At 56.8% G+C, this 24,958-nt stretch overlaps 4 protein-coding genes across 4 annotated transcripts; all 4 read left to right on the plus strand.

Annotated features, from left to right (window-relative positions):
• The first annotated feature begins 2,762 nt into the window (after window positions 1–2,762).
• Window positions 2,763–5,094, plus strand: HBZ (hemoglobin subunit zeta). Its single transcript, XM_024349574.3, has 3 exons — window positions 2,763–3,487; window positions 4,471–4,675; window positions 4,862–5,094. The coding sequence occupies exons 1-3, from the start codon at window positions 3,393–3,395 to the stop codon at window positions 4,988–4,990; spliced, it is 429 nt and encodes a 142-aa protein (XP_024205342.1). The 5' UTR covers window positions 2,763–3,392; the 3' UTR covers window positions 4,991–5,094.
• An 8,205-nt stretch (window positions 5,095–13,299) lies between these two features.
• LOC100608245 (hemoglobin subunit zeta-like) lies at window positions 13,300–15,538 on the plus strand. Its single transcript, XM_024349591.3, has 3 exons — window positions 13,300–13,628; window positions 14,921–15,125; window positions 15,311–15,538. Exons 1-3 carry the CDS (start codon window positions 13,534–13,536, stop codon window positions 15,437–15,439), a joined length of 429 nt encoding a protein of 142 aa, XP_024205359.2. The 5' UTR covers window positions 13,300–13,533; the 3' UTR covers window positions 15,440–15,538.
• Window positions 15,539–16,214: 676 nt separating this feature from the next.
• Window positions 16,215–17,015, plus strand: HBM (hemoglobin subunit mu). The gene is made up of 3 exons (XM_003314885.6): window positions 16,215–16,337; window positions 16,517–16,721; window positions 16,833–17,015. Exons 1-3 carry the CDS (start codon window positions 16,246–16,248, stop codon window positions 16,959–16,961), a joined length of 426 nt encoding a protein of 141 aa, XP_003314933.1. The 5' UTR covers window positions 16,215–16,245; the 3' UTR covers window positions 16,962–17,015.
• Window positions 17,016–23,143: 6,128 nt separating this feature from the next.
• LOC129388389 (hemoglobin subunit alpha) lies at window positions 23,144–23,971 on the plus strand. Its single transcript, XM_055078620.2, has 3 exons — window positions 23,144–23,268; window positions 23,386–23,590; window positions 23,733–23,971. Exons 1-3 carry the CDS (start codon window positions 23,174–23,176, stop codon window positions 23,859–23,861), a joined length of 429 nt encoding a protein of 142 aa, XP_054934595.1. The 5' UTR covers window positions 23,144–23,173; the 3' UTR covers window positions 23,862–23,971.
• Window positions 23,972–24,958: the final 987 nt, after the last annotated feature.

Genomic DNA, 24,958 nt, shown 5'->3' on the forward strand with positions numbered 1-24,958 from the left:
CAGAGCCAGGCTCCATCTTAAAAAAAAAAAAAAAAAAGTGCCTGTGGTCAAAGCTCTCCTGACAGGGGAAAACAAAACAAAACAAACTTCTCCTTAAAGAAAACATTTGCCTTTGATTGCATCATAATTCCAGCAGGATTTTGTGCAGATAACTCTTTAGCTAACTCTAAAATTCATACAGAAAGGTAAAGAAATTAGAATAGCCAAAGAAATTTTGAAAAGGAAGAATAAAGCGAGAGGAATCACATTCCTCAATTTTTAACAGCTCTATTGAGATAAAATTCACATACCATACGGTTCACCCATTTAAAGTGTATAATTCAGGCCGGGTGCGGTGGCTCATGCCTGTAATCCCAGCACTTTGGGAGGCTGAAGCGGGCAGATCACCTGAGGTCGGGAATTCGAGACCAGTCTGACCAACATGGAGAAACCCCGTCTCTACTAAAAATACAAAATTAGCCGGGCGTGGTGGCTCATGCCTGTAATCCCAGCTACTCGGAAGACTGAGGCAAGAGAATTGCTTGAACCCGGGAGACGGAGGTTGCCGTGAGCCGAGATCGCGCCACCACACCCAGCTGCCATTTTTTAATTGATTACTTGTCTATTTATTACTGAGTTGTAAGATATTTTGGGCCAAGCACGGTGGCTAACGCCTGTAATCCCAGCACTTTAGGAAGCTATGGTGGGCAAATCACTTGAGGTCAGGAGTTCGAGACCAGGCTGGCCAACATGGCAAAACACCATCTCTACTAAAAATAAAAAAAAATTAGCCAGGCGTGGCCGGGCGTGGTGACTCACGCCTGTAATCCCAGCACTTTGGAGGCCAAGGCGGGCAGATCACCTGAGGTCGGGGGCTCAAGACCATCCTGACCAACATGGAGAAACCCCGACTCTGCTAAAAATACAAAATTAGCCGGGTGTGGTGGTGCATGCCTGTAATCCCAGCTACTCAGGAAGCTGAGGCAGGAGAATGGCTTCAGCCCAGGAGGCAGAGGTTGTGGTGAGCTGAGATCGTGCCATTGTACTCCAGCCTGGGCGACAAGAGCGAAATTCTGTCTCAAAAAAAAAAAAAAAAAAACCGTTAGCCAGCCATGGTGGTGCACACCCGTGGTCCCAGCTACTCAGGAGGCTGAGGTATGAGAATCGCTTGAACCCAGGAGGCAGAGGTTGCAGTGAGCCAGGATTACGCCGCTGCACTCCAGTCTGGGTGACAGAGCAAGACTCTGTCTAAAAAAAAAACAAAAACAAAAAAGATATTTTGTATGTGTTTGGATAACTTCCCTATCAGATATATGATTTGCAAATATGTTTCTCTCATTCTGTGAGACATCATTCAATTGTAAGACATCACAGAGCTATATTAATCAAGGCACTGTGGCTGTGGTAAAGGATAGACACACAGAACAGAACAGAGAGCCCAGAAATGGACCCGCAAACCTATGCCCCATTCATTTTTTACAAATAAGTGCGAGAAGCCAACTGAATAGAAAGCGTATAGCTTTTTCAAAAAATAGTGCTGGAACAATTGGACATCCGTAGGCAAAAAACAAACAAGCAAACAGAAGAATCTGGACCTGCCCTTCACACCTCAGACAAAAGTCATCTCAAAATGGATTGTAGATCTCAATATAAACATAAACTATACAACTTTAGAAGAAAACACAGGTGAAACTCTTTGTGTTCTGTGGTTAGGCAGACAGTTCCTAGGCATGGCACTAAGTAAGATTCATTTAAAATTTTTTGACAAATTGGACTTTATTAAAACTTTTGCTCTACAAAAGACAATATTAAGAGAATGAACTAACAAGCTACAAACTAAGAGAAAACATTTGCAAATTGCATATCTGACAAGGGATTGCTTCCAGAAGATACACAGAATTCTAAAAATTCATCCTTAAGAGAATAAACCACCCAATTTTTAAATGGGCAAAACAGGCCAGGCGTGGTGGTGCACGCCTGTAATCCTAGCACTTTGGGAGGCCGAGGCAGGCGGATCACAAGGTCAGGAGATTGAGACCATCCTAGCTAACACGGTGAAACCCTGTCTCTACTAAAAATACAAAAAATTAGCCAGGCGTGGTGGCAGGTGCCTGTAGTCCCAGCTACTCGGGAGGCTGAGGCAGGAGAATGGCATGAACCTGGGAGGCGGAGCTTGCAGTGAGTGGAGATCGCACCACTGCGCTCCAGCCTGGGCAACAGAGCGAGACTCCGTCTCGAAAAAAAGACAAAATACTTGAAAAGATATTGGCTAGGCGTGCTGGCTCATGCCTGTAATCCCAGCACTTTGGGAGGCCAAGGCGGGTGGATCACAAGGTAAGGAGTTCAAGACCAGCCTGGCCAAGATGGTGAAACCCCGTCTCTACTAAAAAAAAAAAAAAAAAAAAAAAAAAAAAAATTGGCCAGGCACAGTGGCTCATGCCTGTAATCCCAGCACTTTGGGAGGCTGAGGCAGGTGGATCAGGAGGTCAGGAGATCGAGACCATCCTGGCCAACATGGTGAAACCCCATCTCTATGAAAATACAAAAATTAGCCAGAGATGATGCCGGGTGCCTGTAATCCCAGCTACTCATGAGGCTGAGGCAGAAGAATCACTTCAACCAGGGAGTCAGAGGTTGCAGTGAGCTGAGATCGCACCACTGCACTCCACCCTGGGCGACAAATCGAGATTCCATCTCAAAAAAAGAAAAAAAAATTAAAAAGAATATTTGCCTCATGATGTTACAATAACTAATATGGAAAGCAACGTTGCAATGCCTATTAGCACATGACATTAGGTGAATTCTCCTTTGTCCCCGGACCTGCTGCCTCCTCCTGCTTGTCAGGGGACAGATCCAGTACATCTCCCCTCAGCGCTGGGTGGACCTAACCCTTGCTTTCTTGGAGGAAACCCAGGAATCCAGAGACAAAGCGGAAGGGTACTGGCGTGTGGTTGGGCAGGGCTGCCTGAGGTCGGTGTCAGCCGACCGTGGGGCTTGGTCCCAGGAGGCTGCTTACTGGGCCCTGCTCCTCTGGTTTCCCCCAAGTCGTGATTCTGAAATGAATAAGGACGGTGCAGAACTGGACTGCAAATGCAGGATTGACTTCCTGGGAGGGTGGGGCCCCTATCTCTCCTAGACTCTGTGGTCAGACTCTGGCCAACACCCCCTGTAAGGCCACAGGAGAGGAACAGGAGTGATAGCCCCCAAACCCCAGTCCCACCAGGCCCGGAGGGCCCCTTTGTCACTGGATCTGATAAGAAACACCACCCCTGCAGCCCCCTCCCCTCACCTGACCAATGGCCACAGCCTGGCTGGGCCCAGCTCCCTGTATATAAGGGGACCCTGGGGGCTGAGCACTACCAAGGCCAGTCCTGAGCAGGCCCAACTCCAGTGCAGCCGCCCACCCTGCCGCCATGTCTCTGACCAAGACTGAGGGGACCATCATTGTGTCCATGTGGGCCAAGATCTCCACGCAGGCCGACACCATCGGCACCGAGACTCTGGAGAGGTGAGTGTCAGACGGGACTGCCAGAGGGACTGGGTGGGAGGCCAGGTATGTGAGTGGGGACAGTGGGGAGGGGGCGGTGGGGAGGGGACAGTGGGGAGGGGACCATGGAGAGGAGACAGTGGGGAGGGGACAGTGGGGAGAGGACAGTAAGGAGGGGACCATGGGGAGGACACAGTGGGGAGGGCACTGTGGGGAGGGGACAGTGAGGAGGGGACCTTGGGGAGGGGACAGTGAGGAGGGAACCGTGGAGAGGGGACAGTGAGGAAGGGACAGTGAGGACAGATAGCCTTCCCTCTCAGTGAGGAGGGCAGGGTAAGGAGGGTACAATTAGGAGTTGCACAACCATCTGGGCTCGCTGAGACCTGGGCAGGCACAGCCCAGGTTCTGACAAGCAGAGGGTGAAAGGTTTCGTTCTAGGCCTGAAGGGCCTTACAGGGCAGCCAGGGCACTACAGCCTCTAAAGTCCCAGCATCTGGGATCAGGGCACTGTCCCAGAGTCAAAGTCCCAGCATCTGGGATCAGGGCACTGTCCCAGCTTCAAATTCCCAGCATCTGATCCCCTGGGAGGGGCCAGGGAGCTTTTCCTTCCCTGGAACGCTGCTGGGAGGTCATGAGCCTGCAGAAGGGGTGGCGGGCAACCCAGTCTGGGGCTGGGAGGGAGGTCCTGTGGCCAGAGGAGACGGTGGAGGGGCTGGGGGCACCAGGCGTGCTGGAGGCGGAGGGCGGGAGATTTGGGGACCAGGCTGCACAGAACCCGTTGGAAGCAGGGCGATCAGCCGGGAGCTGCAGAGGCCTGGGGGGCCTCTAGCCCAGGGCAGCCTGGGAGGGGCAGCTGCCTGGGCACCCGGGCCCCGCGAGGAGGGGCTGGGGCCTGCTGTGGGGTCGCAGATGTGTCCCGGTGCTCGGAGAGGGCCGCAGGGCGCGTGGGCCGTGGGCGGGAGGCCGCGCTGCTGGGAGCTCACGGCCCCCGCCCCCCGTCCCAGGCTCTTCCTCAGCCACCCGCAGACCAAGACCTACTTCCCGCACTTCGACCTGCACCCGGGGTCCGCGCAGTTGCGCGCGCACGGCTCCAAGGTGGTGGCCGCCGTGGGCGACGCGGTGAAGAGCATCGACAACATCGGCGGCGCCCTGTCCAAGCTGAGCGAGCTGCACGCCTACATCCTGCGCGTGGACCCGGTGAACTTCAAGGTGCGCGGGGCGAGTGCGGGCGGGGCGGGGCGTGGTGAGGGCGGGGCGGGCCGGGGAGGGCCGGGGGTCCCGGCGGGGCGGGGCGGGGTCGCGGGGCGGGGCGGGGGTCCCGGAGGGCCGGGGTGGGGTCGCGGGGCGGGGCCCGGGCTAGGCCCCGCCCCCCGCACTGAGCCGCCCCGCCCCCAGCTCCTGTCCCACTGCCTGCTGGTCACCCTGGCCGCGCGCTTCCCCGCCGACTTCACGGCCGAGGCCCACGCCGCCTGGGACAAGTTCCTATCGGTCGTATCCTCTGTCCTGACCGAGAAGTACCGCTGAGCGCCGCCTCCGGGACCCCCAGGACAGGCTGCGGCCCCTCCCCCCGTCCTCGAGGTTCCCCAGTCCCACTTACCGCGTAATGCGCCAATAAACCAATGAACGAAGCAGCGTCCACCTGGTCTCTGTTGTCCCTGGGCGGCGGGCGCGTGGGGAGGCGGAGCGGGAGGAGGGCGCCCCGGCTGTCTCGGGGCCACTGCTGGGCCACAGGGATCCTTGCACCGACCCCAGGGTCTCTAAGAGGCAGAGGGATGTGCAGCTCCCGGGGCGGGAGCGGGGGTCACTCGGGACCCAGGCGTGGTGGAGAAGGGGTGCAGTTAGGCCTTTGCGGAGGGGGGAGCAGTGCTGGCGCCCACCCGCCGCGGCTCTCCCTCGGACCTCCGTGGTCTTCCTTCTTTATTTCTCCCGAATGTGTACTATTTCCTGATTTCAGAACGATCAGGACGAAGAGGGGAGTGACGGGCGTCTGCGCTCACTCATTCCTTCTTCCATTCCTCAATGAAACATTTACTGGGCATAAGACAGCCTAGGCATGTTTCTAGGCTATGGATACCGCAGCTGAAATAAAGAAAGCCCTCTGCCCCGTGGGGCTGACAATCTAGTGGGGGATACAGACGTGATGAAGACAGTCAGATCACAGTTCACAGAAATGAGACAGGAAAAGAGGCTGAGCCTCACTCAAGAGACACGCAAGTTAAACTACACAAAAATAAAAAACCTCACTGAGATCCATGTCTCACCTCCCTGATAGGCAAAAATCCAAGAGTTTGATCAGACTGCAGGCGCCCCTCCTCCACTGGGCGCCCCTCCTCCACTGGGCACCCCTCATCCAGGGCGGAGGGAACCAGCCCGGGGCGCAAGTCCACCGCGGCATCTCATTTGCGAAAGACCTGAAAACCCAGGTGTCCATCATCAGGACTAACTGGAAAAACCAAGGGTATCCGCACCATGGAGAGCTCGACTGAAAGAAAAATGATAATTTCTTAAAACCAAGGATATTCGCACAATGGAGAGCTCGACTGAAAGAAAAATGAGGATAATTGGATAATTTCTTTCTTTCTTTTTTTTTTTTTAGACGGAGTCTCGCTCTGTCGCCCAGGCTGGAGTGCAGTGGCGCGATCCCGGCTCACTGCAAGCTCCGCCTCCTGGTTTCAAGCGATTCTCCTGCCTCAGCCTCCTGAGTAGCTGGGTCTACAGGCGCCCGCCACCACGGCTGGCTAATTTTTTGTATTTTTAGTAGAGACGGGGTTTCATCATGTTGGCCAGGATGGTCTCGTCTCCTGACCTCGTGATCCACCCGCCTCGGCCTCCCAAAGTGCTGGGATTACAGGTGTGAGCCACCGCGCCCGGCCTAAAATGAGGATAATTTCTAATAATGAAAATAAAGAGGTTAGAATGGTGTGTATACAATGGTGGAACAGAGGAGAAACACGAATATGTGTGTGCACATATATGTGAGCTTATGCATAACTATGTGTGAGGCTGCGTGTGGACATGTGTGTTTGTGCACAGCCATGTATGTGCCCACATGTGCTTATTTCTGCAAAAATAAACCATAGGAGGACAAACCGGAAATGAATACAAATAATAAGGTGGGTAGCGATGGAGGGGAAGCTGGAAGGAAGGTCCTCCAAGTCTGACTCTCTACATAGTTTTGACCTTTGATTTGTGTAAATATTTTCCATTATCAAAAATAAATTCAGGCTGGGCATGGTGGCTCATACCTGTAGTCCTAGCATTTTGGGAGTCCAAGGGGAGAGGATTGCTTGAGGCCAGGAGTTGAAGGCCACCCTGGCCAACATAGAGAGACCCTGTCTTTAAAAAAAATTACAAAATTAAGGCCGGGCGCGGTGGCTCATGCCTGTAACCCCAGCACTTTGGGAGGCCGAGGTGGGCGGATCACGAGGTCCGGAGATTGAGACCATCCTGGCTAACACGGTGAAACCCCGTCTCTACTAAAAAGTAGAAGAAATTAGCCGGGTGTGGTGGCGGGCGCCTGCAGTCCCAGCTACTCGGGAGGCTGAGGCAGGAGAATGGTGTGAACCCGGGAGGCGGAGCTTGCAGTGAGCCAAGTTCGTGCCACTGCCCTTCAGCCTAGGTGATAGAGTGAGACTCCTTCTCAAAAAAAAAAAAAAAAATTACAAAATTAATAAGATTAAAATAAAAAGAGGGGCCTTGCCAGTGGCTCAAGCCTCTAATCCTACCACTTGGGAGGCCAAGGCTGGAGGATCCCTTGATGCCAAGAGTCGGAGGCCAGCCTAGGTAACACAGCAGGACCTCGTCTCAAAAAGATTAAAAAATTAACTGGGCATGGTAGCCTCCAAATTGGGGGTTAGCCTGGGAGGTTTGCCCAGGAAGGAATTCAAGGGCAAGCTGGTGGTGTTACACAGCAACTCTGATTGATATCGAAGCCACAGCAGACAGCAGGAGCAGAACACTGCTCCTTACGGAGCAGGGGTACCCCATAGGCAGTGTGCACAGGAGAGCAACTCAGAGGCACTGCTGCACTCATCTTTATACCCACTTTTCATTATATGCAAATTAAGGGAAAGTTATGCACAAATTTCTAGGATGAGTGTGGTAACTTCTGGGTGGTCCAGTCACTGCCATGGAAAGGGATGGTAAACTCCCATGGCACACTGGTGGGTGTGTCTTATGGAAAGCTGCTTCTGCCCTACTTGTTTTAGCTGGTCCTCAATTTGGCCCAGTGTCCGAGCCCAACCTCCGGAGTACGTGCAGAGTCCCACCTCCTACGTCACACCTGCAGTGCCAGCTACTCAGGAGGCTGAGGCTGGAGGATTGCGGGAGCCCAGATGTTGAAGGCTACAGTGAGCTATGATTGTGCCACCGCACTTCAGCCTGAGCAACACAGCAATACTCTGTCTCTAAAAAAGCAAAGCACACAAACAAAAAGAGTGACTGGGTGCAGTGGCTCACACTTGGAATCTTAGCACTTTGGGAGGCCAAGGTGGGATGGTCACTTGAGCCTCGGAGTTCAAGACCAGCCTAGGCAACATAGCTAGACTTTATCTCTACTAAAATATATATATATATATATATATATTTTTTTTTTAATTAGCTGGACGTGGTGGTGCACCTGCAGTCCCAGCTACTTGGGAGGTTGGGGGTGGAGGGGAGTATCACTTGAGCCCAGAAGTCCCAGGCTGTAGAAAGCTATGATTGCACCACTGCACTCCAGCCTGGGCAACAGAGAGAGACCTTATCTATATTTAAAAAAAAAAAAAAAGAGAGAGAGAAAATTGAAAACTCCTAATTGAAAACCCCCAAATTGAAAACCAACTTAAATAAATGAGCCAATGTAAGAATGTGGTGATATAATAACCAGAAAAAAGGATTGTTCCAGGTGATTCTGGACGCAGAACCTCGGCTATGACCAAAAGAACTCCAAAGACACTCTAACACTCCGTGGTTTATTGTTCCTCATAACATATATAAAATAATTTCATAAGCTTTTATTTTGAAACATATTCAAATTATCAAGAAATAAAAACACCCTGCAAGAATAAGACAAAGATGGAGAAGGAAGGATGACTGCTGGTGGGTTTGGGGCTTTTGGGAGGTGATGGAAACCTTCTAAGATTGATGACGGTGATGGTCGCACAGTTATGTGAACACATTAAAAATTATTGAAATGGGCCAGGGGTGGTGGCTCAGCCCTGTAATCCCAGCACTTTGGGAGGCCAACGCGGGCAGATTACCTGAGGTCAGGAGTTCCAGACTAACCTGGCTAACATGGTGAAACCCCCGTCTCTACTAAAAATGCAAAAATTAGCCACACATGGTGGCGCACGCCTGTAATCCCAGCTACTGGGGAGGCTGAGGCAGGAGAATTGCTTGAACCCAGGAGACAGAGGTTGCAGTGAGCCGAGACTGTCCCACTGAACTCCAGCTTGGCCGACAGAGTGAGACTCTGTCTCAAAAAAAAAAAAAATTATTGAAATGTACACATTAAGTGGGTGAATTTTATCTCAATAAAACTGTTAAATAAAATAACAAGAATATGAAAAACTCTTGAATACTACTCATGCAGACTCTCCAGCTGTTAACATTCTACCACATCGGCCTGCTCTCTGTCTTGCCCCCACTTGCTCTTTCTCTCGGAGCCCTTGGAGAGGGGTATGCAAACATCCATACTCTAAATATCCTCCATATACTGTGTATTTCCTAAAATCAACAAGGACACTAGGCTGCACAGCCAGAGAACAACCATCAAAATCAGGTTAATATTGATCCAAATCCATCTATCAACAGAAGCAACATCAAGTTCAAGACCCTTTTGAAAGCAATGATACCAGCCCTTTACTCCATCCCTAAAGGACTGAGGGTGCTGCGAATTTAACCGTGTCAATGCAGTCTTTTTGATGTTATTTACTGAAGGAAATGGGTGTTCTTTAAAATATGTATTTATTTATTTTTCTTTTTTGAGACGGAATCTTGTTCTGTCGCCCAGGCTGGAGGGCAGTGGCACAATCTTGGTTCACTGCAACTTCTGCCTCCTGGGTTCAAGAGGTTCTCCTGCCTCAGCCTCCCGAGTAGCTGGGATTACAGGTGCGAACCACCAGGCCCAGCTAATTTTTGTATTTTTAGTAGAGGCGGGGTTTTACCACGTTGGCCAGGCTGGTCTCAAACTCCTGACATGGTAGCCTGTAATCCCAGCTACTCGGGAGGCTGAGGCAGGAGAATCGCTTGAACCCAGGAGATGGTGGTTGCAGTGAGCCGAGATTGTGCCCTGCACTCCAGCCTGGGAGACAGAGCGAGACTCCATCAAAAAAAAAAAAAAAACAAATTTCCTGAAGCTCCTCTTGAGCTTACATTCTAGTGGACTGTAAACAGAAACTTTTTTTTCCTGTGGATAAAGAAAAGCAGGGCAAGTAGGGGCTTAGACAGAGGAGGGGAGGATTCAGATTTTAAATGGGTTGGCCACTGTAGGTCTATTAACGTGGTGACATTTGAGGGAGTGGTAATACTGGGGAAGGGGCTTCAGGGGAGTGGCCAGGAGCTAGGGATAGAGGGAGGGAGGACAGGAGGCCTTGTCTGTCTTTTCCTCCATGTGTAAGTTTCAGGAGTGAGCGGGGGGTGTCGAGGGTGCTGTGCTCTCCGGCCTGAGCCTCAGGAAGGAAGGGCAGTAGTCAGGGAGGCCAGGGAAGGACAGTGGAGTAGGCTTTCTGGGGAACTTCACGGTTCCATTGTTGAGATGATTTGCTGGAGACGCACAGATGAGGACATCAAATCCATCCCTGGATCAGGCCCTGGGGCCTGAGTCCGGAAGAGAGGTCTGTATGGACACACCCATCAGTGGGAGCACCAGGACACAGACGGAGGCTAATGTCATGTTGTAGACAGGACGGGTGCTGAGCTGCTACACCCACATTATTAGAAAACAACAGCACAGGCTTGGGGTGGAGGCGGGACACAAGACTAGCCAGAAGGAGAAAGAAAGGTGAAAAGCTGCTGGTGCAAGGAAGCTCTTGGTATTTCCAACGGCTTGTGGGGCACAGGCTGTGAGGGTGCCCGGAACGGCTTGTGGGGCACAGGCTGTGGGGGTGCCCGGGACGGCTTGTGGAACACAGGCTGTGGGGGTGCCCGGGACGGCTTGTGGGGCACAGGCTGTGGGGGTGCCCGGGACGGCTTGTGGGGCACAGGCTGTGAGGGTGCCCGGGACGGCTTGTGGGGCACAGGCTGTGGGGGTGCCCGGGACGGCTTGTGGGGCAGAGGCTGTGGGGGTGCCCGGGACGGCTTGTGGGGCACAGGCTGTGGGGGTGCCCGGGACGGCTTGTGGGGCACAGGCTGTGGGGGTGCCCGGGACGGCTTGTGGGGCACAGGTTGTGAGAGGTGCCCGGGACGGCTTGTGGGGCACAGGCTGTGAGGGTGCCCGGGACGGCTTGTGGGGCACAGGCTGTGGGGGTGCCCGGGACGGCTTGTGGGGCACAGGCTGTGGGGGTGCCCGGGACGGCTTGTGGGGCACAGGCTGTGGGGGTGCCCGGGACGGCTTGTGGGGCACAGGCTGTGGGGGTGCCCGGGACGGCTTGTGGGGCACAGGTTGTGAGAGGTGCCCGGGACGGCTTGTGGGGCACAGGCTGTGAGGGTGCCCGGGACGGCTTGTGGGGCACAGGCTGTGGGGGTGCCCGGGACGGCTTGTGGGGCACAGGCTGTGGGGGTGCCCGGGACGGCTTGTGGGGCACAGGCTGTGGGGGTGCCCGGGACGGCTTGTGGGGCACAGGCTGTGGGGGTGCCCGGGATGGCTTGTGGGGCACAGGTTGTGAGAGGTGCCCGGGACGGCTTGCAGCTACAGGGAGAAAAGACTTGGTGCTGTGGGCCTGCCTTGGGGCTGGTGGTACAGCCCTTATCTGCTGCCCTCAGGATCTCCCGGCCCCTCTCGCCCAGGCCCCTGCAGCCCCATGCCCCAGCCTCTGAGGACCAAAGGCACCCCTGCTTGGGAAGAGGGGGCTCAGGGGAGTCACCTGACCCGGTTCCAAGCCAGGCTGATTTACCGTTGCTAACATCCTAGCACACGCATCCCGCTGCCCCATGCACCCAACCCCAAGGCCTGGTACACTGCAGGCCCCAAGGTCCTGTGCGTCCTTTCAATACCCTCCTCACCTGCCTCACCTGCCCCCGCTACCCTGACTCTGGCTGGAGACCCCCTCCAGGGAGTTTTCAAAACAAAGGGTGTCAGTCTCCTGTGGGATTCCCTCACCTCCGCAGCCTGCGGTCTGAAAGCTGCCCCATGGTGTGTAGTGCTAAACTTCCAACTTACTCCAGGCCAGCCGTGACAGCCCCGAGGGCAGGAAGGGCACCCACACTGAGCCTCAAACAGCTAATTTTGCAACTGTAAGTCCATATAATTGTCTTGAAAAGTAATTTGTTTCAAAAAGCTAAAAAACGAATACTCCTGAGTCTCCTTCTAGTAATTCCCCTTCTAGAGGTCTATCACCGGGAAAAGATCCAAAGCACTGATATTCTTCATGGAGTTGTTTATAATAGAAAAAAACTAGAGCTTGTTCACAAAGGGGAGCTCTGCAGGCTGAAGATGTCGCAGCTGTCAGCGGGGATGGGGGCACGCTTGCTGACGCAGCAACGGAAAAGCATCAGTGTGTGAAGATGTATTTTCTCTCTTTCTATTATTATTATTTTTATTTTATTTTTTTCTGAGGCAGAACCTCGCTCTGTCACCCAGGCTGGAGTGCAGTGATGCGACCTCATCACAACCACGAGCCACCACGTGCGGCCCCATGAGCAAGCCACCACGCCCAGCCTTTTTTTCCCTTGTTTTAAAAAATCCTCTAATTAAAAAAGATGTGCTTGGGCCGGGCACGGTGGTTCACGCTCATAATCCCAGCACTTTCGGAGGCCGAGGCAGGCAGATCACCTGAGGTCAAGAGTTCGACACCAGCCTGGCCAACATGGTGAAATTCCATCTGTACTAAAAATAAAAAAATTAGCCAGGCCGCGGTGGTGCGTGCCTGTGATCCCAGCTACTCAGGAGACTGAAGCAGGAGAATCACTTGAACCCAGGAGGCAGAGGTTGCAGTGGGTCAAAATCGCGCCACCACACTCCAGTCTGGGAGACAGAGAAAGACTCCATCTCAGAAACAAACTAACAAACAAAATTTTTATATCTACCTGTAATTCGTATAAATTTAAAATACATGCATAAAATCATACCCTTTGCAAGCACACGTACTAACTAAAAGGAATATATTCAGCACATCGAAATGGTTGTCTAATGGAGCAGGGGGGAGTTAATAAACAGAGAAGATAAAAAGAAATAAATCAATAGAGCTGGACAGTGGGGAGAGGACAGGCTGCGATGAGAACATAGTGAGCAGAATTGCAGGCCTGCATGACCTCACCTTCTGTGAGGAGTCCGGACTCCCAAGACACTTTCCTGCCTAGGTGCCTGGCTCAGAGTGTCCCCCACAAGGCTACTGGAGGAGAACCCCAGACCGAGCCTCATTCAGGTGAGGGGGCTGCACAGCGGAGGTGGGAGAGGTCTGTCCCTTCCCACCCTGTGACACTGGGTCCCACTTTCTCTCTAGGGGGTCTCGGTTTCCTCATTTGCAAACTGGAGCTCATAAGGTGGGCCAGAGAAGTTTCAGTGAAGTGAGGAATGGATCGTCCCTCTGCCAGGGCCCATGTGCTCTAGGTCACCCTGTCATCACAGGGACAGGGAGGTCAAGGACAGTTACTCCTGAGGCCAGTCCGGGCTGGGCTGACCACGTGGACTCTCATGCCCAGATTGGGGCCCCAATCTCCCTGAAGCTGGGGCTCCAGCTGTGACTCAGGGGTGGGCAGAAGGGGAGACAGAAGCGATAGGTTCCTCAGCCCCCAGTCCCACCTGAGGGCCCCTTTGTCACTGGATCTGATAAGAAACACCACCCCTGCAGCCCCCTCCCCTCACCTGACCAATGGCCACAGCCTGGCTGGGCCCAGCTCCCTGTATATAAGGGGACCCTGGGGGCTGAGCACTACCAAGGCCAGTCCTGAGCAGGCCCAACTCCAGTGCAGCCGCCCACCCTGCCGCCATGTCTCTGACCAAGACTGAGGGGACCATCATTGTGTCCATGTGGGCCAAGATCTCCACGCAGGCCGACACCATCGGCACCGAGACTCTGGAGAGGTGAGTGTCAGATGGGACTGCCAGAGGGACTGGGTGGGAGGCCAGGTATGTGAGTGGGGACAGTGGGGAGTGGGCGGTGGGGAGGGGACAGTGGGGAGGGGACAGTGAGGAGAGGACAGTAAGGAGGGGACCGTGGGGAGGGGACAGTGAGTAGGGGACAGCGGGGAGAGGACAGTGGAGAGGGGACAGTGAGGAGGGGACCGTGGGAAGGGGACCGTGGAGTGGGGACAGTGAGGAGGGGACCACAGGGAGGGGACAGTGAGGAGGGGACCGTGGGGAGGGGACAGTGAGGAGGGGACCGTGGGGAGGAGACAGTGAGGAGGGGACCGTAGGGAGGGGACAGTGAGGAGGGGACAGTGGGGAGAGGACAGTAAGGAGGGGACCATGGGGAGGACACAGTGGGGAGGGCACTGTGGGGAGGGGACAGTGAGGAGGGGACCTTGGGGAGGGGACAGTGAGGAAGGGACAGTGAGGAGGGAACTGTGGGGAGAGGACAGTGAGGAGGGGACCATGGGGAGGGCACAGTGGGGAGGGGAGAGTGAGGAAGGGACAGTGAGGAGGGGACTGTGGGGAGGGGACAGTGGGGACAGATAGCGTTCCCTCTCAGTGAGGAGGGCAGGGTAAGGAGGGTACGATTAGGAGTTGCACAACCATCTGGGCTCGCTGAGACCTGGGCAGGCACAGGCCCAGGTTCTGACAAGCAGAGGGTGAAAGGTTTCGTTCTAGGCCTGAAGGGCCTTACAGGGCAGCCAGGGCACTACAGCCTCTAAAGTCCCAGCATCTGGGATCAGGGCACTGTCCCAGCGTCAAAGTCCCAGCATCTGGGATCAGGGCACTGTCCCAGCTTCAAATTCCCAGCATCTGATCCCCTGGGAGGGGCCAGGGAGCTTTTCCTTCCCTGGAACGCTGCTGGGAGGTCATGAGCCTGCAGAAGGGGTGGCGGGCAACCCAGTCTGGGGCTGGGAGGGAGGTCCTGTGGCCAGAGGAGACGGTGGAGGGGCTGGGGGCACCAGGCGTGCTGGAGGCGGAGGGCGGGAGATTTGGGGACCAGGCTGCACAGAACCCGTTGGAAGCAGGGCGATCAGCCGGGAGCTGCAGAGGCCTGGGGGGCCTCTAGCCCAGGGCAGCCTGGGAGGGGCAGCTGCCTGGGCACCCGGGCCCCGCGAGGAGGGGCTGGGGCCTGCTGTGGGGTCGCAGATGTGTCCCGGTGCTCGGAGAGGGCCGCAGGGCGCGTGGGCCGTGGGCGGGAGGCCGCGCTGCTGGGAGCTCACGGCCCCCGCCCCCCGTCCCAGGCTGTTCCTCAGCCACCCGCAGACCAAGACCTACTTCCCGCACTTCGACCTGCACCCGGGGTCCGCGCAGTTGCGCGCGCACGGCTCCAAGGTGGTGGCCGCCGTGGGCGACGCGGTGAAGAGCATCGACAACATCGGCGGCGCCCTGTCCAAGCTGAGCGAGCTGCACGCCTACATCCTGCGCGTGGACCCGGTGAACTTCAAGGTGCGCGGGGCGAGTGCGGGCGGGGCGGGGCGTGGTGAGGGCGGGGCGGGCCGGGGAGGGCCGGGGGTCCCGGCGGGGCGGGGCGGGGTCGCGGGGCGGGGCGGGGGTCCCGGAGGGCCGGGGTGGGGTCGCGGGGCGGGGCCCGGGCTAGGCCCCGCCCCCGCACTGAGCCGCCCCGCCCCCAGCTCCTGTCCCACTGCCTGCTGGTCACCCTGGCCGCGCGCTTCCCCGCCGACTTCACGGCCGAGGCCCACGCCGCCTGGGACAAGTTCCTATCGGTCGTATCCTCTGTCCTGACCGAGAAGTACCGCTGAGCGCCGCCTCCGGGACCCCCAGGACAGGCTGCGGCCCCTCCCCTGCCCTTCTCCCTCCCACAGTTCCTGCCCTGACTCCAATAAATGGATGAGGACGGAGCGATCTGGGCTCTGTGTTCTCAGTATTGGAGGGAAGGAGGGGAGAAGCTGAGTGATGGGTCCGGGGCTTCGCAGGAACTCGGTCGTCCCCACTGTCGTCGCGGCCTGGGGATCACTTGGGGGGCGCCTTGGGGAGGTTCTAGCCCCTGAGCACCGGAGCTGCGGCCCGGGTGGAGCGGAGCAGTCCCGGGCCGGCCCACGGCGTCTCCTGGGGTTCTTGAGTCGCACAAAGATTGTCACTTCACTAAGCGTATTGGAAGCGTGTCGGGGCTCAGGGAACTTTTCCACAAAGCCTGACGTCCGAATCCCGGGACTCTGGCAGCTACGGGGGTCCCTGAGGCCGGTCCCTCCCCGACTCCTAAGAGAGTAGGGGGTTTCCTGCCCGGTGTTCTCTCTCCGGTTCCTCCCATGTGCTCCCTCCTGGCAGAGCAGTAACTTTACCCGAGGGGAGTAATTACAGACGCCCCTAAAGTCTGCAGTAAAGGTGCCCACGCGCAACAGCGTGGGTCAATGCCAGAAACCCTGGGATCCCGGAGGTCGAGGCCTCCACATAGACGGGAACCGGGGCTGGTTACGTTCCCCGGCGCAGGCCGAGGGTCCCCGCGTTCCCGCCGCGCTCGGGCCGATAAGGACGGGCGGGGTGCCCGGAGGCTCTATAAGGAGGCCAGGGCGGCGGGCGCGGCCCCCAGAGCACGTCAGGCGGCGCCATGCTCAGCGCCCAGGAGCGCGCCCACATCGCGCAGGTCTGGGACCTGATTGCGGGCCACGAGGCGCAATTCGGGGCGGAGCTGCTGCTCAGGTCGGTAGAGGCGGGGTCTCCGGGAGCTCAGGGAGGTGGAGATGAGGGTTTTGGGCGCGTGGGCCGCCAACGGCATCCAAGGTCCTTCGGGTGCGGATCCCCGGGGCTCTGGACGGTGTGGGCGCTAGTGAAGCCCCACGCAGCCGCCCTCCTCCCCGGTCACTGACCTGGTCCTGCAGGCTCTTCACAGTGTACCCCAGCACCAAGGTCTACTTCCCGCACCTGAGCGCCTGCCAGGACGCGACGCAGCTGCTGAGCCACGGGCAGCGCATGCTGGCGGCTGTGGGCGCGGCGGTGCGGCACATGGACAACCTGCGCGCCGCGCTGAGCCCGCTGGCGGACCTGCACGCGCTCGTGCTGCGCGTGGACCCAGCCAACTTTCCGGTGAGGCCTTTCCGGCCGGGGCAATGGTGCAGCGCGCAGCCGGGGTGGGGGGGGGGGCTCTGGGGGTCCCTAGCGGGGCAGACCCCGTCTCACCGGCCCCTTCTCCTGCAGCTGCTAATCCAGTGTTTCCACGTCGTGCTGGCCTCCCACCTGCAGGACGAGTTCACCGTGCAAATGCAAGCGGCGTGGGACAAGTTCCTGACTGGTGTGGCCGTGGTGCTGACCGAAAAATACCGCTGAGCCCTGTGCTGCGCAGGCCTTGGTCTGTGCCTGTCAATAAACAGAGGCCCGAAACATCTGCCCCTGCCTGTGTGGTCTTTGGGGAGCTAGCAAAGCGAGGTCACTATTGTTGGCCAGAGAAGCTCAGGGACCTAAAAGGAGCCTCCTAGAACTCTCAAATGCGCCTCACCTCCGGAGGTTTGTCCTCCCATGGCGGGGAGTGCGGTGGGGCAGAGGGAGCAGTGTGATGTGGCGGGGGTAGGGAGGGTGGCCTTCGACTTCAACTCTTGAATCGGGCTTCCAACCATACTGTTCGCAAAGCACTTCCCCATTCACTCATTTATTCATTCATTCTCCCTCCATCCCCACTTCCTGCTGGGACCTGTAGATGCTAATCCTGGCCCTTTTTGCGGAGAGATGCAGAAACCGATGTCCCAGAGCCAAATGTGCAACCTAATTCGTTGGCCCAGAGCAGAGGACTCCGCAGACCTGTTCCTTTCCCCTTCCTTCCTCCATGGACACTTCCTCAGTGGCAAACCTGCGCTAGCCTGGTCAGCCCTGCCTGTGACCCTGCAGCCCTGGGGATGAGGTTGGGAGGAAGTCCTCAGTGGCCACAATTTGGCAGACAGAGCAGGTTTAGTCTTCCAGCCTGCTCAATGACAAGCTGTGCGACCCTGGGCGTGTCCCAGAGCTCTCAGGCCTTTACCTATCGAATAGAAAAACAACGTCCAACTCACGAGATTTTTGAAATAATTTTTGAAATCATAACACAGGGTGGGTGCCTGCAGGGTCGTTGCCACCCCACCCCTCCACTCAGCCCCAGCTGCCGTGTCTCAATCTCTGCAGGTACCCAGGCCAAGGCACTCCCTTCCCCAGGTTCCCTCTTCTCCCTCCCCAGGACCTGGAAGGGAATCTTAGGGCTCCACCCCAGGCTTTTCAGACAAAGAACAGGGGCTGAGGAAAGAGTGGGACCTTGGAGGTCTCCAAACCCTGAATAGGGTTGGCTCTGGGTTGGCCATCCTGGGTCTGTGTGGGGAGCACTGGACCAGGCCTGGCACCCAGGTCTGACCTGGCAGTCAGCAACGAGGTCTGAAGAGGGCTGCTGGAAGCGGAGCCCTGACTGTGAGTCGGCCAAACTCCCCCCAGCAGTCAGTGCCAGTGACCTGTTGCCCTGCACTGCCTGGGACGCCAGCCCGGTAGTTTGGAGAACTTGGCCCCACGTTATCTACATCCCCCAACTGTTTTTTTGTTTTTGGGGGTCTTTTTTTTTTTTTTTTGCTTTGTTTTTGTTTTTGAGATAGGCCCTTGCTCTGTCACCCCGGCTGGAGTGCAGTGGCACGGTTTTGGCTCACTGCAGCCTCAACCTCCTGGGTTCAAGCGATTCTCCTGCCTCTGTCTCCCGTGTAGCTGGGATTACAGGCATGGGCCGCCATTCCTGGCTAATTTTTGTATTTTTAATAGAGACACAGTTTCACCATGTTGATCAGGCTGGTCTCAAACTCCTGACCTCAAGTGATCTGCCCTCCTCGGTCTCCCAAAGTGCTGGGATGACAGGCGTGAGCCACCACACCCAGCCCCCGCAACTGTTTACATGGATAATTAACAGCTTTTTGTCCCAGGCAGAGTTTGGTGTGAAAGCAGCTTCTGTTTCACTTTGGAAAAACTGTGCTCTTCTCCCCATCCAGGAAGCTGCCTGGGTCTGGGCCATATGTGGATACCTAATGGGTATAAGCGGCTCAGGACCCTGTGTGGAAGCTCAGGACAATGTGAGCGGGAAGGCTACCATGTGGAGAGCTGGTCTCTGTTTGGGCAGGACTAAGAGACGCAGGGCAGCCTTGGGCAACCTGTCTACTCTCACTCACTCCTCCTCCCCTTTCCTGTGCCAGGCACCTCCCGGCAACTTGCAAGCCAATGGCCCTGCATCCCAGGCATAAGAGCTCCTACTCTCCCCCACCTTTCACTTCTGAGCTTACACAGACTCAGAAATAAGCTGCCATGGTGCTGTCTCCTGAGGACAAGGCTAACATCAAGGCGGTCGGGGAGAAAGTTGGCGACCACGCTGCTGACTATGCCACGGAGGCCCTGGAGAGGCAAGAACCCTCCTCTCCCTGCTCACACCTTGGGTCCGACACCCACTCCAGGGCTCCACTGGCCACCCCTAACTATTCTTGCCCTGGACCCAGCCCCCAGCCCCTCACTCTTTGCTTCCCCCTGAAGCATGTTCCTGACCTTCCTCTCACTTGGCCCTGAGTTATGGCTCAGCCCAGATCAAGAAACAATGCAAGTAGGTGGCCGACACGCTGACCAATGCCGTGGTCCACTTAGATGACATGCCCAATGATGTGTCTAAGCTGAGGAAGCTGCATGTCCACGAACTGTGGGTGGACCCAGGCAACATCAGGGAGAGCTTTGGGCTGGGAGGAATCTAGGGTGTGGGGGCAGCTGGCCTTCCTCATAGGACAGACCATCCCACGCGTTCAGGGAGGTGGAGCACAGGTGGCAGTAGTATCTACATCCCCTGGCTCTCTCTCCACAGTTCCTGGGTAAATGCCTGCTGGTGACCTAGGCCTGCCACACCCTTCCCAGTTTACCCATGTGGTGCCTCCATGGACAAATTATTTGCTTTTGTGAGTGCTGTGTTGACCTCAAAATACCATTAAGCTAGAGCATTGGTGGTCATGCCCCCTGCCTGCTGGGCCTCCCACCAGGCCCTCCTCCCCTCCCTGCCCCAACACTTCCTGATCTTTGAATGAAATCCGAGTAGGCAGCAGCCTGTGTGTGCCTGGGTTCTCTCTGTCCCGGAATGTGCCAACAATGGAGGTGTTTACCTGTCTCAGACCAAAGACCTCTCTGCAGCTGCATGGGGCTGGGGAGGGAGAACTGCAGGGAGTATGGGAGGGGAAGCTGAGGTGGGCCTGCTCAAGAGAAGGTGCTGAACCAGCCCCTGTCCTGAGGTGCCAGGCCTGCAGGCAGTGGCTCAGGAGCTGGGGAGGAGAGAGGCATCCAGGGTTCTACTCAGGGAGTCCCAGCATCACTACCCTCCTTTGAAATCTCCCTGGTTGAACCCAGTTAACATACACTCTCCATCAAAACAAAACGAAACAAACTAGCAAAATAGGCTGTTCCCCATGCAAGTGCAGGTGCCAGAACATTTCTCTCATTCCCACCCCTTCCTGCCAGAGGGTAGGTGGCTGGAGTGAGGGTGCTGGCCCTACCCACGCTTCCTCTGTCATGGTGACCCTCTGAGAGCAGCCCAGTCAGTGGGGAAGGAGGAAGGGGATGGGATGCTCACAGCCGGCAGCCCACACCTGGGGAGACTCTTCAGCAGACCACCTTGCGGCCTTGCTCCTGCACTTCTCCTGCACTTTGTAAGGTGCATTCAGAACTCGCCCTGTGCCCAGCCCTGAGCTCCCAGCTAATTGCCCCACCCAGGGCCTCTGGGACCTCCTGGTGCTTCTGCTTCCTGTGCTGCCAGCAACTTCTGGAAACGTCCCTGTCCCCGGTGCTGAAGTCCTGGAATCCATGCTGGGAAGTTGCACAGCCCATCTGGCTCTCAGCCAGCCTAGGAACACGAGCAGCACTTCCAGCCCAGCCCCTGCCCCACAGCAAGCCTCCCCCTCCACACTCACAGTACTGGATTGAGCTTTGGGGAGGGTGGAGAGGACCCTGTCACCGCTTTTCTTCTGGACATGGACCTCTCTGAATAGTTGGGGAGTTCCCTCCCCCCTCCACCACCCACTCTTCCTGTGCCTCACAGCCCAGAGCATTGTTATTTCAGCATAAACACTTTAAAAAATAAACTAAAATCCGACAGACACGGTGGCTCACACCTGTCATCCCAGCACTTTGGGAGGCTGAGGCGGGAGGATCACCTGAGGTCGGGAGTTCGAGACCAGCCTGACCAATATGGAGAAACCCCAGTTATACTAAAAATACAAAATTAGCTGGGTGTGCTGGCGCATGCCTGTAATCCCAGCTACTAGGGAGGCTGAGGCAGGAAAATCGCTTGAACCCGGGAGGTGGAGGTTGAGGTGAGCTGAGATCACGCCACTGCACTCCAGCCTGGGCAACAAGAGCAAAACTCCATCTCAAAAAATAAATACATAAATAAATAAATAAATAAATAAATAAATAAACTAAAATCTATCCCTGCTTTCACACACACACACACACACACACACACACCCTTTTTTGTGTTACTTAAAGTAGGAGAGCGTCTCTCTTTCCTGTCTCCTCACACCCACCCCCAGAAGAGACCAAAATGAAGGGTTTGGAACTCAGCCCATGGGCCCCATCCCATGCTGAGGGAACAGAGCTACATCTACAACTACTGCCACAGGCTCTCTTTTTGGACAAAAATACCCTCATACTGTAGATACCTGTGTACAACTTCCTATTGTCAGTGAAGTGTCTCCCCTGCAACCCTTTCAGCCCGTTCATTCAGCTCTGTGCCATTCCACAGTCTCACCGATTACTACTGTGTTTCCATCATGATCCCCCCGAAAAAATCACTTTATTTATTTATTTATTTATTTATTTTTATTTTTATTTATTTATTTATTTATTTTTGAGACGGAGTCTCGCTCTGTCACCCAGGCGGGAGTGCAGTGGCACAATCTCGGCTCACTGCCAGCTCCACCTCGCAGGTTCACGCCATTCTCCTCCCTCAGCCTCCCGAGTAGCTGAGTAGCTGGGACTACAGGCGCCCCCCACTACGCCTGGCTAATTTTTTCTATTTTTAGTAGAGACAGAGTTTCACTGCATTAGCGAGGATGGTCTCGATCTCCTGACCTCGCAATCTGCCCACCTCAGCCTCCCAATGTGCTGGGATTACAGGCGTGAGCCACCGCGCCCCGCCTTATGCATTTATTTTTCTGAGACAGAGTCTCGCTGTGTCGTCAGGCTAGAATGCTGTGGCACGATCTCGGCTCACTGCAACCTCCAACTCTCTGGTTCAAAGGATTCTCCAGCCTCCACCTCCCGAGTTGCTGGGATTACAGGCATGCACCACCACACCCAGCTAATTTTTGTATTTTTAGTAGAGACGGGGTTTCTCCATGTTGGTCAGCCTGGTCTCGAACTCCCGACCTCAGCTGATCCACCCGCCTTGGCCTCCCAAAGTGCTGGGATTACAGGCGTGAGCCACCGAGCCTGGGCAAACCATCACTTTTCATGAGCAGGGATGCACCCACTGGCATTCCTGCAACTCCCACCCTCCCTCCCGCCAAGTCCACCCCTTCCTTCCTCACCCCACATCCCCTCACCTACATTCTGCAACCACAGGGGCCTTCTCTCCCCTGTCCTTTCCCTACCCAGAGCCAAGTTTATCTGTTTACAACCACTATTTATCTAGCAAGTCTTCCATCAGATAGCATTTGGAGAGCTGGGGGTGTCACAGTGAACCACGACCTCTAGGCCAGTGGGAGAGTCAAACTGTGAGTCCATGACTTGGGGCTTAGCCAGCACCCACCACCCCCCGCGCCACCCCACAACCCCGGGTAGAGGAGTCTGAATCTGGAGCCACCCCCAGCCCAGCCCCGTGCTTTTTGCGTCGTGGTATTTGTTCCTTCCCGGTGCCTGTCACTCAAGCACACTAGTGACTATCGCCAGAGGGAAAGGGAGCTGCAGGAAGCGAGGCTGGAGAGCAGGAGGGGCTCTGCGCAGAAATTCTTTTGAGTTCCTATGGGCCAGGGCGTCCGGGTGCGCGCATTCCTCTCCGCCCAGGACTGGGCGAAGCCTCCCGGCTCGCACTCGCTCGCCCGTGTGTTCCCTGATCCCGCTGGAGTCGATGCGCGTCCAGCGCGTGCCAGGCCGGGGCGGGGGTGCGGACTGACTTTCTCCCTCACTAGGGACGCTCCGGCGCCCGAAAGGAAAGGGTGGCGCTGCGCTCCGGGGTGCAAGAGCCGACAGCGCCCGACCCCAACGGGCCGGCCCCACCAGCGCCGCTACCGCCCTGCTCCCGGGCGAGCGGGATGGGCGGGAGTGGAGTGGCGGGTGGAGGGTGGAGACGTCCTGGCCCCCGCCCCGCGTGCACCCCCTGGGGAGGCCAAGCCCGCCGCCGGGCCCCGCGCAGGCCCCGCACGGAACCCCCTGCGGTCCCGGCCGCGCCCCGGGCTCCGCGCCAGCCAATGAGCGCCGCCCGGCCGGGCGTGACCCCGCGCCCCAAGCATAAACCCTGGCGCACTCGCGGCCCGGCACTCTTCTGGTCCCCACAGACTCAGAAAGAACCCACCATGGTGCTGTCTCCTGCCGACAAGACCAACGTCAAGGCCGCCTGGGGTAAAGTCGGCGCGCACGCTGGCGAGTATGGTGCGGAGGCCCTGGAGAGGTGAGGCTCCCTCCCCTGCTCCGACCCGGGCTCCTCGCCCGCCCTGACCCACAGGCCACCCTCAACCGTCCTGGCCCCGGCCCCAAACCCCACCCCTCACTCTGCTTCTCCCCGCAGGATGTTCCTGTCCTTCCCCACCACCAAGACTTACTTCCCGCACTTCGACCTGAGCCACGGCTCTGCCCAGGTTAAGGGCCACGGCAAGAAGGTGGCCGACGCGCTGACCAACGCCGTGGCGCACGTGGACGACATGCCCAACGCGCTGTCCGCCCTGAGCGACCTGCACGCGCACAAGCTTCGGGTGGACCCGGTCAACTTCAAGGTGAGCGGCGGGCCGGGAGCGATCTGGGTCGAGGGGCGAGATGGCGCCTTCCTCGCAGGGCAGAGGATCACGCGGGGCGCGGGAGGTGTAGCGCAGGCGGCGGCTGCGGGCCTGGGCTCCACTGACCCTCTTCTCTGGACAGCTCCTAAGCCACTGCCTGCTGGTGACCCTGGCCGCCCACCTCCCCGCCGAGTTCACCCCTGCGGTGCACGCCTCCCTGGACAAGTTCCTGGCTTCTGTGAGCACCGTGCTGACCTCCAAATACCGTTAAGCTGGAGACTCGGTGGCCGTTCCTCCTGCCCGCTGGGCCTCCCAACGGGCCCTCCTCCCCTCCTTGCACCGGCCCTTCCTGGTCTTTGAATAAAGTCTGAGTGGGCGGCAGCCTGTGTGTGCCTGGATTCTCTCTGTCCCGGAATGTGCCAGCCATCGGGGTTTTTTCCTGTTTCTGACCAAGGACCTCTCTGCAGCTGCATGGGGCTGGGGAGGGAGAACTGCAGGGAGTATGGGAGGGGAAGCTGAGGTGGGCCTGCTCAAGAGAAGGTGCTGAACCATCCCCAGTCCTGAGAGGTGCCAGGCCTGCAGGCAGTGGCTCAGGAGCTGGGGAGGAGAGAGGCATCCAGGGTTCTACTCAGGGAGTCCCAGCATCACCACCCTCCTTTGAAATCTCCCTGGTTGAACCCAGTTAACATACACTGTCCATCAAAACAAAACGAAACAAAACAAACTAGCAAAATAGGCTGTTCCTGAGGCAAGTGCAGGTGCCAGAACATTTCTCTCATTCCCACCCCTTCCTGCCAGAGGGTAGGTGGCTGGAGTGAGGGTGCTGGCCCTACCCACGCTTCCTCTGTCATGGTGACCCTCTGAGAGCAGCCCAGTCAGTGGGGAAGGAGGAAGGGGATGGGATGCTCACAGCCGGCAGCCCACACCTGGGGAGACTCTTCAGCAGACCACCTTGCGGCCTTGCTCCTGCACTTCTCCTGCACTTTGTAAGGTGCATTCAGAACTCGCCCTGTGCCCAGCCCTGAGCTCCCAGCTAATTGCCCCACCCAGGGCCTCTGGGACCTCCTGGTGCTTCTGCTTCCTGTGCTGCCAGCAACTTCTGGAAACATCCCTGTCCCCGGTGCTGAAGTCCTGGAATCCATGCTGGGAAGTTGCACAGCCCATCTGCCTCTCAGCCAGCCTAGGAACAGGAGCAGCACTTCCAGCCCAGCCCCTGCCCCACAGCAAGCCTCCCCCTCCACACTCACAGTACTGGATTGAGCTTTGGGGAGGGTGGAGAGGACCCTGTCACCGCTTTTCTTCTGGACATGGACCTCTCTGAATTGTTGGGGAGTTCCCTCCCCCTCTCCACCACCCACTCTTCCTGTG

The sequence above is a fragment of the Pan troglodytes genome, chromosome 18, assembly GCF_028858775.2.
Source record: "Pan troglodytes isolate AG18354 chromosome 18, NHGRI_mPanTro3-v2.0_pri, whole genome shotgun sequence".
In the NCBI taxonomy this organism is placed as follows: domain Eukaryota; kingdom Metazoa; phylum Chordata; class Mammalia; order Primates; family Hominidae; genus Pan; species Pan troglodytes.

Bases quoted from the DNA above. Each gene is read 5' to 3' on its own strand.
- HBZ (XM_024349574.3), top strand. From the start codon at position 3,393: ATGTCTCTGACCAAGACTGAGGGGACCATCATTGTGTCCATGTGGGCC. The intron at 3,488-4,470 runs GTGAGTGTCAGA...CCCCCGTCCCAG, and splicing joins GGCACCGAGACTCTGGAGAG to GCTCTTCCTCAGCCACCCGC. The intron at 4,676-4,861 runs GTGCGCGGGGCG...CCCCGCCCCCAG, and splicing joins TGGACCCGGTGAACTTCAAG to CTCCTGTCCCACTGCCTGCT.
- LOC100608245 (XM_024349591.3), top strand. From the start codon at position 13,534: ATGTCTCTGACCAAGACTGAGGGGACCATCATTGTGTCCATGTGGGCC. The intron at 13,629-14,920 runs GTGAGTGTCAGA...CCCCCGTCCCAG, and splicing joins GGCACCGAGACTCTGGAGAG to GCTGTTCCTCAGCCACCCGC. The intron at 15,126-15,310 runs GTGCGCGGGGCG...CCCCGCCCCCAG, and splicing joins TGGACCCGGTGAACTTCAAG to CTCCTGTCCCACTGCCTGCT.
- HBM (XM_003314885.6), top strand. From the start codon at position 16,246: ATGCTCAGCGCCCAGGAGCGCGCCCACATCGCGCAGGTCTGGGACCTG. The intron at 16,338-16,516 runs GTCGGTAGAGGC...CTGGTCCTGCAG, and splicing joins GGGGCGGAGCTGCTGCTCAG to GCTCTTCACAGTGTACCCCA. The intron at 16,722-16,832 runs GTGAGGCCTTTC...CTTCTCCTGCAG, and splicing joins TGGACCCAGCCAACTTTCCG to CTGCTAATCCAGTGTTTCCA.
- LOC129388389 (XM_055078620.2), top strand. From the start codon at position 23,174: ATGGTGCTGTCTCCTGCCGACAAGACCAACGTCAAGGCCGCCTGGGGT. The intron at 23,269-23,385 runs GTGAGGCTCCCT...TTCTCCCCGCAG, and splicing joins GGTGCGGAGGCCCTGGAGAG to GATGTTCCTGTCCTTCCCCA. The intron at 23,591-23,732 runs GTGAGCGGCGGG...TTCTCTGGACAG, and splicing joins TGGACCCGGTCAACTTCAAG to CTCCTAAGCCACTGCCTGCT.